Below are 13698 nucleotides of genomic sequence, written 5' to 3'. Positions count from 1 at the left end.
TCTTAATTTCGGGATCTCACAGCACCTCTCACAAACAGCCCAAACAGCTCGTGAGCTTTTTAATGACATGAGTGCTTCAGCCCAGCCCATTGAGCCACTGACTCCCCTGTGTGCAAACCCTGCCTTCCCAGGCTGCCCAGAGCTGCTGCTCCCCTTCCTGCAGCGACACGCCAAAGCCCATCTGCTCCTTCTGACTCTGCTCCCTCCCTGGTTCGGCATTCCTGCCTTCTCCTCAGCAGCTCCAGGATGCCAAGGGCACCATAGCTGTTGCATTTTGACTGTCTCCTACACTTTGTAGAGGAAACCCCTCTCCACTGGTGGGAGAGCTTCATGGACTGAGACAGCAAAGGGAGGTGAGGGATGCTCCCAGGCAGACACTGACCCCACAGTTCTCCTGTAGCACCAGTTTTCACACCAGCTACATACTCAACTTACTCTCATCCTCTTAGAACAGCTGAAATCTGTTGTCACCTTCAAGACCCAGTTTGCAGCAGGGCAAGATCTCACCTGCCTTGTATGAGAGGCAATGATTAATCACAGCTTTTCAGTCCTACAACTTTTTACACTTATTTTATACTCTGCTCCCACTCACTCATGCTGTTGGTTCTCTGTGTGAGGTTTCTGGGGTTTTGAGGCAGTTGGCTTGGCACAGTGGAGACAGGGCTGTAGAGATGGTACCTTCACTGCCGAGGAGCCATCAATCAGCTGCTAAAGGCCCGTGGATATTGCTCAAAACTGGTTTGCCTATCAGGACGAACAGTGAGTTTACCAATCTTGGAGGCATGAAGACATCAAATACACCTCTCCAACCAGGCAGGAAGCCATCAATAACATTCCCCCTATGGGTACACTTATTCAGGACAATAAACAAACTTATTATACATGGAAGCTTGTTTATAGTGATTTTCAACACTTAATTCAGTTCAAGAAAGAAAAAATGAGAAAAATTAACCCCCTCCAGCCAGCCATGTGACTCTGAGGTGGTAACTGCCAGAGGACAAGCAAATGCATCAGTTGAGTGATTATGTGGATACCTGCTGAAAGAAGGGGATTTTCAATTATGTGTGGTTGATTTTCTACATGCACATCTCCCGTTATACGGGGGAAAAAAAATCAATTAGCAAGAGTCATTTGTTTCTGAACACACTGGTTGGAGAGAAACATTAGTTCAGAAACATTAATTTCTGGACAAATGTTTACAATTAAAATGCCATTCTGATTCCACTCCAGTCCTGCATTGCCACCCTGGATCCAAAGAAGAAACTGGCATCTCCAGGAACAGCAGATCTGGGGGTGCAGTGCTGGGCAGTGAAAATTTCTGCACATTCTCCAGGATCAACCAAGGTTGGGGTGAGGCTCCAGGGCTGTCTCACTCAGTAGCCCAGGGCTGGCCACAGGAAGGTGTGACAGAAGCTGAGGGGACATCATGTACAGGTAGTGCATGGTGATGGAGGACAACACTATGTGGGCCCTGAGGGCTTGGAGGTTTCACTACGTAGGATTGATGTTGCAGAATTTCTTTACAAGCAACTGGTACCTGTGCTGGATGACATTTTCCACACAAATCTTAAAGCCAGTCCAGAAGCTGAGAGCCAAACCACAAAGTGAGTGATGGGCACAGGCTCCTGGGGGTGTCAGAGCACCCCCACCCCCATGGGCAGCACAGACAGCGGCAACTCAAGGCTGCGCTCAGCACAAAGCCAGGACAGGGAAGCAAACCAATGGCCTTTCCCCTCAAAGAGAAGAGGCAAAGCCTGTTTCTAAACCCACACTTGGTTCCAGCAATTACTCACCATTTGCCCGTGACTCAATGGGAGAAGACCCCGATTCGGGGCAGAAACCTCTCCGAGGAGTCAGGCATCTTCTGATGAATTGGAAGAGCTGAGTAAGCCCGATCAAATTCTTAAAGCCTTAGTCTGCTTCCTTAAAGCTTTGCTTCCCCCTGTGCTTTTCAACACCTCGAGGAGTCTCAATTATATTCCCTGATACTGTCCCTTTGTTCTCCAACGCAGCTACTCAAACACCACACACCCGAAAAGGAAGAGTTCCCTTTGAAGCACCGCCAGGCTCTAGGCAACGGCAACCACATCCTCATACATACACAAAGAGCCAGCGTGCCCAAGGTGCCTCACCTTCCTCAGGATCCACCCCACCTAAAGCACCTGCCTGCATCACCTTCCGGAGGGGTTTTCTTCTCTGGGCACTGCTCTTCCCACACAGGTTACTCACCAGATCCGAGGTCTCCACAGCAGAGTGTAAGCCCAAATTTGCAAAAATTCTTTATATAAATAGTTTGTTTGGGCATTTACAGTAAAACCTGACCTGGAGAGGGTAAAGAGAGTTCCAGTTCCATGGCGCTCTTACAACATTACTGTAAATTTAGTCATATTTAGTATTTTTTTCCCCCTCCAAGTGCAGGAATTATGCACCCAGCTGACCCTGCACTGGCACAGGAGGAAGGAAGCTTTCCAGACCTCCTGTTTGCAAAGCAATAAAACATAACAGGGCTCAGAGATCAGAAGGAAAATAAACAGATCTTCTCACTCCCCCTCCTCCGCTCTCCCTCCCCTTTTTATTTTTTCCCCTGCCCAGCTTATATTTAGCTCTGGCTCCTCCATGCCCTGGCAGCAGGGAGGCAGGGTGCCAGGGCCAGGCTGTTGGGGAACCTCAAGCTTTCCTCATCAAACAGAAAATCAACAGGGCTGTTCAGCAGAGCAAAGGCAAACAGCAGCTCTCAGAAGAGGAAAATAGAGATGGGATAAAGAAAGCAAAGGGGCCATTAGAGCCGTGCATCATTTGGGTTTTAACCTGGTTCTGCTCACCTGAACAGTGCAGAGCTTTGGTTTGAGAGTCAGGGGAAAAAGAAATAAATCAGTGTGCACTGTGATGGACAAGTACGTTAATAGGTTGTCTAGGGTGACCAAGTGCTCATCTCCCCTGGAAAACCATTGTTACGCACTCACCCCGAGTTAGAACCCAAGCCAGCTCCCTCCTCACCCTCACCCCAGCTCTGCTCACTCCCCCAGCCCTGCACAGACTCCCCTCAAAACACCAGAGCACCCTGCAGGGGTTTGCCTGGCACATCTGCATGCTTGCATGGCTGTTTGTGGGCTCCCAACATGTTCTGGATGCCCCTTACCCACCTAAATGGGCCCAAAGCTCTGTAAGCACCTCTTGCATGATGTAGCTGAGCTGGTACTGACATTGTGACCCAGCACTGGTCTATGGGAGCAGGAGCCATGGCCACAGCCCATCCTGTTGGTACCAAAGGGGACACAGGGTGGCAAACAGGACTACCCATGGCACTACAGTGAGTGCCTGGGGCTTACAGCCACCACCAGATCCTGCTGACAGGTGTCTCAGGAGCTGTGTGCCCAGGACAGCACAGCCATCCTCCTCCCCAGGTCAGGTATATCCGCCTATAAGTCACCCAGCAGCTTCTGTGGTACAGGGAAAGAAGACATGGCACCTGTGCCAAACACTCCATGCAGCAAAAGTCACGTTCTTTGGCTTTTCCTGTCCATCCAGGCACTGACAATCAAGAACACAGGAGAACAGGGGAGGTGGGAGCCTGGTGCACAGCCCCTGGCCCCAGTGCAGCGCGTTGCTGGGAGCAGTGCTGCAGGGATGCTTTACTCTTAAGTCTCCTCCCTCTTATTATTCTTTTTTTTTAAACCCAGGCCACTTATTAGCAATGCTCATCAACACCAAAGCAATGGCTTTGTACTTCAGAGCTACTCTCTTAATCAAATGCAGCTTCACAGAGCTGCACGGATCTAATTGTTCAATGCCCAGGTTCCCTGCCTTCACAAGAGATAAATACTCTGAGGAGCTGCTCTTTGACTGGCATCCAGAACTCACCCCTGGCTGCTGTGATTGTGATTTATTGCTGCTGCTAACAATCAATCTCAGGGCAACCGTGTGCATTGGAACCATGAGCCAGGGCTGTGCAGAGGGAACAGAATGAACACCCACCAAGAGCTGACACCTAATGAATCCTGACGGGCAGTTGGCACTCTCCCACATCTCAGCATTGCAAAACCCACCCCAAGTACACTACATGGAGTGCTGCGTGCCACCTCTCCTCTGCCTAGTCCAGACCCATCAGTCTGGTCAGCTAGAGATCTAAATTTAATTTATGCACCTTTTAGTCTTGCCTGACAAGAGGGTCTCCACATGCAGAGCCAGGGAAGAAGCCAGGAAGACTCCAGCATCACCCAGCAGACAAGGGATGCACTCCAGCTGGAAGTTGGCTCCTTCCCTTAAGGGGTAGGGGGTCATGTGCCCCCATAGGGAAGACAGCCAGGAAGAGACCCTGGATCTGCAGTGATCCTTGTAGCTTAAACCAGAGGGAGGAAAGTACCCTCTGGCTCCTGCAGCACATTGCTCCAAGCAACCATTAAGCCCAGTTTTGGGTACTCTGAAAATACCAACAATCCCAATCTCACCTTGTTTCAGAGGATCTGTTTTTCTTTGCAGCACCCAGGCAGCTTCTGAAACCTGAACCAAACCCCATGCAACTGCACAAGGCAGCCAGGAAACCCCCTTGACAAAGCCCCCATTAGCTCCTTCTCAGCAGGAGAGCAGAGAAATCCCCCAAACCAGCCAGCACCCTCCCTGGAGCTGCTTAAATTTGCCTCCTGGGCAAATGGTTGGATTGTACCCACCTGGGTCAAAGCCCCAGCTGCCTGGCAGCTGCTAACCCCTGCCCACCCCCTCACTGAGCAAGCCCCATGAGCCATTCTTTGCAGGGCTCAAAGGAGGGGGCAAGCTGTCTGCAGGGCTCCTGAGAAGAGATGAGAGAGAGGGGGAAGCAGTTTTGACCCCATCGGACCTTAGGTGAAGGGATCTTGAGCAGTGCTTTTCCAGCTCCATCACACCTAGGAGCACGAGGCAGGAATTCATTCCTCCTCTTCTCCTGTCCAGTCTTTTGCTGCTTAACACTACTGCAGTCCTGGTTTATGTCAAAGCAGTGGGGATTTCTAGACTCTTTTACAGGCAGAAAGCCCCCAGGGATAGCAGCCTGTGTGCAGAGTGCACTCCTGTTGCAGTGTGGACAGTGAGCATCAAGGGTTCCTGTGGGAGCATGCTGCTTTCTCAATGAACCTCAGTGTAATCCCATGAGGGAGAATTTGCACCTCCAAGCACCTTACTCAAGCTTTGCTGTCCCTGGGCAAGGCTTCCCCGACTCCTCCCTCCACGGTGAGGCAGGTCTCAGCCTGCACAGGGGCTTCAGGCCCAGTGGCACGATGGAAAAAACCCTCCAATAAATCAACCTGCGGGAAAAGCAGCCTGAGCAGGTTAAAAAGCCAGAGGCTGACTCCAGGTTTCACACCTTCCCCCACCTCAGAGCACCCCAAAGCCATCTCTTCTCTCTTTGCTGGTGTGGCTGCTCCCTGAGCTGGAGCTGAACGAGCCCTGGGGAGGTTTTGCTTTGTGCCCTCCAGCTGCAGACTGGATTAAAGGCAGGTGCAGGCTGCAATGTGGCAGGAGATGAGGAATTAATCATCACTGGGGAGAGCCAGAGCAGGGGTTATGGCAGAGGGTGATGGTGGAGGGAAGTACTGGCAGACAGAGGGAAGGAGTTTGGGTACAGACAGAGGGATTTGGGTGGGGACGAGCAAATAAATGGTGGAGACAAAAAGCTTGGGGGGGGGGTGGGGGCAGGGAGGAACAAAACAAACAAACAAAAAAACAAACCCCAAAAAGCTGCCTTGAAGTTGAGATACTTTGAAGTCAGAATTTACACCTTGCAGTGAGTGCATCCCAGGTGAGCCGGGAGTGCTGCAAAAAGGTCCCAATCCTGGAAGAACAGGGAGTCTGATTTCTTCAGTTCTATTCCATTTGCAGCACAGGAATCTGTTTAAAACCAAAGGCTTTGCTACCTGCGGTTTCCAAAAGTCACAAAACTGTTTCTTCCACTGACTTGCAAAAGAGAAAAAAGAATGACAAGGGGTTAAACTCAATCTTGTGCTGCAGTGTCCTCAGATCACCTCATTAGCTGAGGAAAGGTAGCTTAGTTACAATATTTCTCTGCCCATTCCCACGCGCTGTGCTGGTTGAGCTTGGCTTTCTTTTTCTTTTCATTTAAAGAAAAAAAAAATCCCTTTTGGAAAATGTGGTTTGAGCTGAGTTCCCATTTTCTGTGAGAAGACGTTGGTTTGGTTTCAGCTGTGAACCCAAAAAAATCATAAATGTAATTTTGAACCAGTGATTCCAACCCAACGTTGCCCTTTCCCCTGCCTCACCACGCCTGGAGCAAGGTGGGTGCTTCCCCTGTATCAGTGCTTTCCACTTGGATACTCGTGATATCAAGTCGGGGCAGGACCATTGTCCCTCTCTGAAATGGGGTGGTTTGGTTGTTCTTTACACAGAGGATGGAAAAGCTGGTTTGGAGCCCCTGGAGCATCCTGCCACGGTCACCGAGCTCCTTGTGCAGCACAGGGTGACACGTGCAGCATCCCATTTGTTAATCAAATCTCTGTCTTGGACAACAAATTGGCTCATCCCCGCCGTGGGGCTTCGCCTTGTTTCCTCCTGACAGCCCTGATCCCCCAGCGCTGCCCTGCAGTGTTACACACTGGGGCATTTGAATTGCTATCTGCATAAAACGAGACATCTCTGTCTTTTCGGGAGGGGGCCGGCTGCGCAGCAACCCCTCCTTCCACTGCGTGCCCTGGCTCGTTGGGAACCCCAAGCGAGCTCAGGGCATGGAGACGGTGCCAGGCCTGAAGCCCAACCGCTCACCTGGGCCCTGAGAACAGGTGGGGACAGGCCTGTGCCACCCCCAGCCCTGCTACAGTTGCTGACATTGGGTGTTCGGGGTAACTGGGCATTAAAGGTAGAAGAGCTCCAAACTGGACTCTGCTGGGTGTGTGGCCTGTCAGGTACTGGTGAGCCAGGCCGACAGGCCAGGCAATGGCATGGTGCTCGAGCAGCCGACTGCTTGCCATACAGAGAAATTCAAGTGCTCCAACCCAAGGCAGCGTCAGCACACGGGGCGGGGGGTGGGTGGGTGGGGCACCAGGAATCCCATCGTGAGTGGGAGGGGAACAGCACACTCCTGGCATTAGAGCCAGAGGGGTGGATTTGGGGTTCCCCTGTCCCAGGCTGCCATTAAGTAGCTCTGTCATTCCTAGCGACACTTTCCCACGCGGCCATCAGCTCGGGGCCCTGTCACAAGCAACCCGCTGCGCAGATTGCTCAGACACACCGGGCTCGGGAGTTCCTCATGCTGATGGCTCCTCCATACTAAAGCTGGGTTTCCCCCACTTGCCCATCTAAAACCAGCTGCAGGGGCTGCTTGTAGAAACCAGGGGCTGCTTTCAGAAAGGCTGCCAAGGGCTCAGGCAGAGCTGCCAGCCTTTGGGGACCAGGGCTACCCCTGCCCCAGTCCCCAGAGGGAACCCAAGGCTTGGGCGAGCTGAGAGGACATCCTTTGGAAGCACAACAAGAAAACCCCCTGCAAACAAGTTAAGTTTTCAATCATTTTAATGTGATCACTGCAATCTGACCACGGGCTCAGAAAGGAAAAAAAAAAAAAAAAATAAAAAATAAAGTCACACAAGTTATCTGTGCTTAGGACTCGAGTCAATCTACACAGTCCTTGTTGATTGACAGTTATTCAAGTTAAGACCTTCTGACCATCAGTGATGCTCTTGGCTGAAAGGCAGGATCGCAAGTGTTGGACATACTGGTGCAAACTGGGAATGGTTCTTCAGGGATTAAAGCTGCGACACCTGATCTACTCAAAAGAAAAGAGAGTTGTACACGCACACATGCACACACAGACGGAGCATGCAAATACACCAGGAACCAGCTACAGCTTCAGGGAGGGGAAAAAACCCCCACGTTGTGGCAATACAGAGGTTGGCCTGTTATTCAGAAGGCTACGGAACAAGGAAGGGGGAGGGAAACCCCCCTATGCAAGTATCAAAATCTGAAAGTACTCATTTTCCAGTATTTGGGAAAAAAATAATAAAAAGAGGAAGTTTTTGAAATTACAGTGTGCTGGCAAACTCTGACTTTTGGGGAACAAAGGAAAAGGTGAAGGCAAATTTTCCAAAGTATTGTAAAATTTATTGTATAAGTATTGCAGCTTTTAGAATGACATATAATTGCCACTATCGGTTACTGTTACACAATAAGCGTTTACAACAGATTTCTGTAAATTGGCATCAGAGTACATATTCATACTAAAACAGCAAAATATAGATAAGTACTGCATTGCATGTGCTGTCAATAGTTTACATAAGTTTAAACTCGAACAGAACTCAGGATACAGGACTGCCTATAACAAACTCCAAAGCCAAAGCAATGCAACTGGAAGTTTTAAGAAAATATTAATACAATGAAATGTGTCTATAAGGCAGACAAATTAGGACTTTAATGTTGTCCTTCATGAGCTTCTATAGTACAGCAAAAATTTGAAGCGCGGTTTCTGGAAAACTTTTTGTTGGCTTTTTTTTTTGTGTGTGTTGGTTTTGTGGTTTTTTTTTGTAGCTTTGTGTTATACATAGAAAAATCTCTGAGCGATAGAGAGACAGAAGAGATTAAAAATTCATTCTGTTCTCGCCTAGCACTGTTAATGCTACACGTCTGGATTCAGCCTTTTCCCGATCCTTAGTAAAAATGTTGGGCTTTTATTTATATTTTCTAATAGAGCAGTTTTAGTGCAATTTCGTGGTTCAATACACAGACAGAAGGGCGATTCTCCAGAAAGCAGTTGGGTTTCCTTACACCCCCATGTAGATAGAACTGATTTCCTAACGCTTACGGAAACAACACACTCAGTGAGTGACGCTCAATCTCCACACTGGTGAAGTTGAGGGTTTGCAAAGGGAACACAAGTTGCACCTGTGTCAGCCCCGAACAAAACCCATCCTTCCTCACCGCCTGGATCGACAGAGCCATGTTCCCATTCCAGGCTGGTAAGACTTGGGGGCACTTTTAAGGATGCTGTTTGCCGTGCCGTAAGCTAAGAAACTCGGACGGATTAACAACCCCTTTTAAAGCTAACGCGACTTCAAACTTTGAGCAAAAAGGCAGGATAGGATGAGAGGTTGCTCAGCATTAGCGATGCCTTGTTTTCTTCCATGTTTGCTTAAAACCAAATCATTCTGAAGGGGCCTGAACCTCTCTGCTGACAGCTGCAAGATGCTAAAGACTCCTAAAGGAGCAGGACCACAGTCTGGCTTCTGGTACAGCCATCTCCTGAGCTGCACGAAGGCCAGAAGGAAACGAGTAGAGACACAAGCAAGGGTGTGCAAAGCAAATTCTCTGCCTTGGTGGCAATACGGGACGTGGGGACGGGGGAGAAATGAACCCCGAGGCGAAAAAAGTAACATTAAATAGTAATAATAACAATAACAACAACGACAACGACAATAATAAAAAAGAACAGACCGTTATCTCTAAACACCCATTCAGAACTTGCAGTTGATCTGGGCCCCAGATCTGGTACCTGCACTTGAAATACACAGTTCTTGGGACTGCAGAGCGGGGGGACGGACAGAAGAAAGACAAAAGGGGGACAACTCAGCTCCCTCGAGGTGGACTCAAGTTGCACCCGCTGCCTGGGACCCAGGTTCCTCCCCCCTCCAGGGCTGCATCTTGGCAGCGGGGAAGGTGGCAGCTTGGGTTTTGTTTGTGCATGGCATGGACCGAAAGGCATCATTTGCAATAGAGATTTGGTGTTGATGAGCCATCCCATCTCACACTCTGAAATCCCCCAAACTAGGGAAAGAGGTAAATGAAACCGGACCCAGGAGCTCAACAAACTCATCACTCGGCTGCAGATGCTTGGGGGATGCTTGAGGAGGAAAAGCTGCCCTGGCAGCGGATGGTGGGGGAGGAAAAAAAAGGGGGGGGGGGAAACCCAGAGAATCTGTTGAAATTTTGAGGACTCCAAAGCATGAGAGCTGGGTTTAATTGCACTGCACTTTCAGACCCTCTCCCACTACCCCTCCGCACCTTTCCAGAACCTACCCACTGCCCCCCACAACCGCTCTGCGGGGGGGTTCGGTGGCTGGGCAATGCCAGGTGATGCAACACATGGTTACTGAACACCCCCCAGTCCCCAGCCACCTCCCTGTTCACCGCTCAGGTTCAGATGCATGATGCATATTCCACCCAAAACCTGCTGAGGTAACCAGGTTGGTTGTTTTAATTTTTTTTTTCTTCTTTTTTCTCTTTTTTTTTTGTAGCAAACAAACTAGTCTAGATCACAGAACAACCCCCCCCCAAAGGAAAAACAAACAACCCAATGACACTATTCACGCATTTTGGCTCAAGAGGGCAGTAGATATTATATTTCGGTATCTCTTTTGGTTGGTATCTCATTTACAATATCCACCACAGTTTCCTACCTCCCCAGGTAGGACAATGTGCATAAATGTGTTCAAGTTCCCTTAACAAAGAGTCAGAGAAGGGCAGCGGCCGAGCGAGCAGCCGGGCACAGGGAGCTGCTCCGGGGAGCTGCCGGGAAAGAAGGGACTGGAAAACTGAATGCAAGGTCCAAAGGAGCAAGAGACCAGACGCTGGTTGACTTGTGATGCTAACAATGATTTTTGTGTTTCCTCCCCCTCTTTAAAAAGGGAAGGTTACTCTTTCTTTAATAAGGCACTAAATAGACATGTTACATAAAGGAAAGATACAGTTTAAAAACTCGTATAAATTCATCACTTTTGTACCTTTCGCAACAAACTCGAGTTATTCCTTTGCATGACTTTTTTTTTTTTATCTCTTTTTTTTGTGGCTTTTTTTTCTTTTTTTTTTTTTAGGTCATCAAAATTTAGGTTACAGGACTGTAAAGCTATGGAGATTTCAAGAGCTGTGGAAAAGCAGTTTGAAATATCGAGAAGGTACAGGACTATTTCTAGGCAAAAATAAGAATTAAAAGAAAAAAAAAAGCAAAAAAATAACGATCAAACTTCAAGTTCAGCTATTCATTGTCTTCTTTAAAATACATATAAATATTGTTCAAATGGTCAGAACTTCAAAACCGTTCTCATGGTTGTTTTTTCTTCAAGTAATAGAAAAGTTGTTAAAAACAATAGTTATTGCCTTTATATCTTTCATTTATGTCACTCTACTAGATAGCATCCTGCGGAAAATGAAATCACACCTCCTTGTAAAAGCTTCGCTCTCTGTGGCTCCCCTCCCAACCCTTCCTCACCCTCGGAGAGATGCTCTCCGGGCTGGTGGGACGGGACCAAGAACAGCTTTATCCCTTTCTCTCAGGTTTCTCACTCGCTCTCTCCAACACGTACGAACTCACCACGAGGGTAAAACACCTACCAGACACCTACGCGATATAAAAAATGTAAACAATAGCATAAGTAAGACAAAATGCTTCCAAAAACCAAGATAAATTAAAGATGCACAACGCCGGGCGTGGGACCGCGGGTGGGATGAGGTGGGACTGTGCTGCTGCGGGTGAGGACATCTTCAGAAGAGGTAATGGGGTGCAGGGGGGGGTTGCTTCTAAAGCATTTAAGTGTATTTCTTTAGGCTTTAATTAATACATCACAGGAGCAGATTCATTTCCAACTACTGTATCTGATGCCTCTTTAGCTGAGATAAAAACCAAGGAAAAACTAGTGGTGACGGGAGGCAGCCCGGGGCCGGCGGAGCGGTGAGCCACCGCTGCCCCCGTGGAGCCCAAAGAAGAGGTTTGGGAGGTGAATACAAAACCAAAACCAGCTTTCACCACCCCCACCGCCACGCTTTCAACGGTCCTACTTGGAACTGAGAAATTTACACTGGAAGGCAGCCGGCGGGCACGTCACCATCAGCTCCCAGTAACTTCCACACATCACCGCTTCAGCTCCAACCAGGGCCCTTGAGTTGAACATGGAAAGAAATAAACCAAAAACCACTTTGTTCCTTCAGACACAGAAGTTTATTCTCACCCCCTCCCCCCCACCTCCAAAAAGTTGTCCAAAAAGAAAAAAAAAAAAAAAAAAAAGAAAAAAGAAAAAAAAATAATCAAGTACTTTCTGTCTGCTTCTGTCATCGCTGACTGGGGGAAGCAGGGAGTCGCTTTTATTTTACCTTTTTACTCCAATAATCCTACCAGGTGACAGACAGACACACACACACCAACTCCTCTTGCTTTGTAGGGAATGTATTAAAGCCGTGACCGGCGGCGGCCACGGGCAGGGACTCTGGAAATGAAGGATTTGCATAAGATGCAGTCTGGCTCACCGCTCCTTCCCAGGGCTGGCATCTCCGCTTCCGCCCTTCTCCACCCCTTTCCAGCTTACTTGGCTCTTCACTTGGACATATATCCCTCGACAGGTTCACGGTAGGTATGATAGAGGCTTTGACCAACACAAGCACTGACATATTTATATTAAAAAATAGTGCAAAAATTTCAACATTTATATAAATAACTCTAAACCCCTGCTTTTGTTTTTTTTGTTGTTTTTTTGTCTTTTTTTTACAATGTAATACACGCTTTTTGAGTTGGCACTCAAAAAAATTGCCATTTTTTTTTCTTCTAGTTCAGAAAACAACTTTTTTTTTCTTTTTTTTTTTGAATAGGCCTCTTCTAATACAAAAATACTCCTGCTCCTTACACATACACTTTCTCTTATTTTTTAATATATATTTATATATTTATATTGCAGATCTTTAAACAAAATGGTTTTTTTTTTGTGCAAATATTTTGTCTTTAAAGATAAGTGAGATAATCAAACAAAAAAAAAAGCATCCACACACAGCTCAACTAGAAACGAAACAAAAACAAAATAAAAAGGACTACAGTTGATTTTTTTTTTCCTCTCTCCTCCTTTTTAAACGTCTAGACACAGCTCAATAAAGAAATGTTTTTGCAAGCTTGGTAGGCTTGTGCATTCAGACCAGACATAACAAGTAAATATTTATACATGGAGAGATGGGGAAGGGCTTTTTATTTTTATTTTCTTTGCTCATCTTCCTCAACTCTCCTTTTTCTTTTAACGAGAAGTGCAGAGTGTTTCATTTACTTTCTTGCTTTTTTCTCTTTTTTTCCTTTTTTTTTTCCTTTTTTTAAAATTTTTAAATTTTTTTTAGTATTTTTTTTTTTTAAAAGGGGTGCCCTTTTTGTTTCTCTTTCTCTTTGTTCCACGCAGTTGTGCTCTCAAGGCCATTGATTTGTGAATGATGGAGTCTGCTGCCCTCCAGGATGGAGGGCATCCCGTTGTTCTGCTGGTGCTGGTAAAACGTCGACCCGGGGTAGTGCCCTATCACCTCGCTGTACGTCGGTGGTGGTCCCTCCATCCTACCGTTGCTCCCATAGCAGGTCGCGCTGATGCCAGAGTTACTGCTGGGGGGGCACGGCCCCCCGTACACGGAGTTATCTATCAAGTCACTGTCGAAGATGGTTCTGTTGGGGGGGGCCCGGACTGACTCTCTGTTGAGCTCCATTTGCTGCTCGGGGTCTCGCAGCTGCAGCGTGCAGGGTCCCTGGTACGGGGGGGGCTCCTCACCGTCTGAGAGTGAGATGGTGGGCGGCAGGTCGATCTCGTGCTGCATGTAGGGGTAGGTCGGCTGGAACCTGTTAAAGCGGTCCCTCTGTAGAAAGGATGGCACTGCCAGGCGGTCACTGGGTCTCGGGGTGTAGATTTGCTGCTGAAGGGGAGAGAAAGAAGGTGAGAAGCACGAGATGCTGCGGGCCAGCACAGCGGGAAGGGCAACGGCACCCACAACCCCCGT

At 48.1% G+C, this 13698-nt stretch overlaps 1 protein-coding gene across 3 annotated transcripts in view; it reads right to left on the bottom strand.

The window, feature by feature from the left end:
• Nucleotides 1–11944: 11944 nt before the first annotated feature.
• PMEPA1 (prostate transmembrane protein, androgen induced 1) overlaps nt 11945–13698 on the bottom strand; it is a gene marked incomplete at its 5' end in the record, with an annotated part of 44676 nt that continues 42922 nt past the window's right edge. For 2 of the 3 annotated variants that reach the window (XM_084271776.1, XM_084271778.1), the window contains one exon: nt 11945–13614. In XM_084271776.1, coding sequence (XP_084127902.1) covers nt 13069–13614 — 546 coding nt within the window. In that variant the 3' untranslated portion in view covers nt 11945–13068. The remainder of the gene's footprint in view (nt 13615–13698) is intronic. The other variant, XM_084271777.1, reaches the window with a different exon arrangement.

Source organism: Gallinula chloropus (genome assembly GCF_964237585.1).
Source record: "Gallinula chloropus genome assembly, chromosome: 16".
NCBI classification, from domain to species: Eukaryota; Metazoa; Chordata; class Aves; order Gruiformes; family Rallidae; genus Gallinula; species Gallinula chloropus.
The sequence above is the reverse complement of the archived record's forward strand: the minus strand, read 5'-3'. Positions and strand labels throughout refer to the sequence as shown.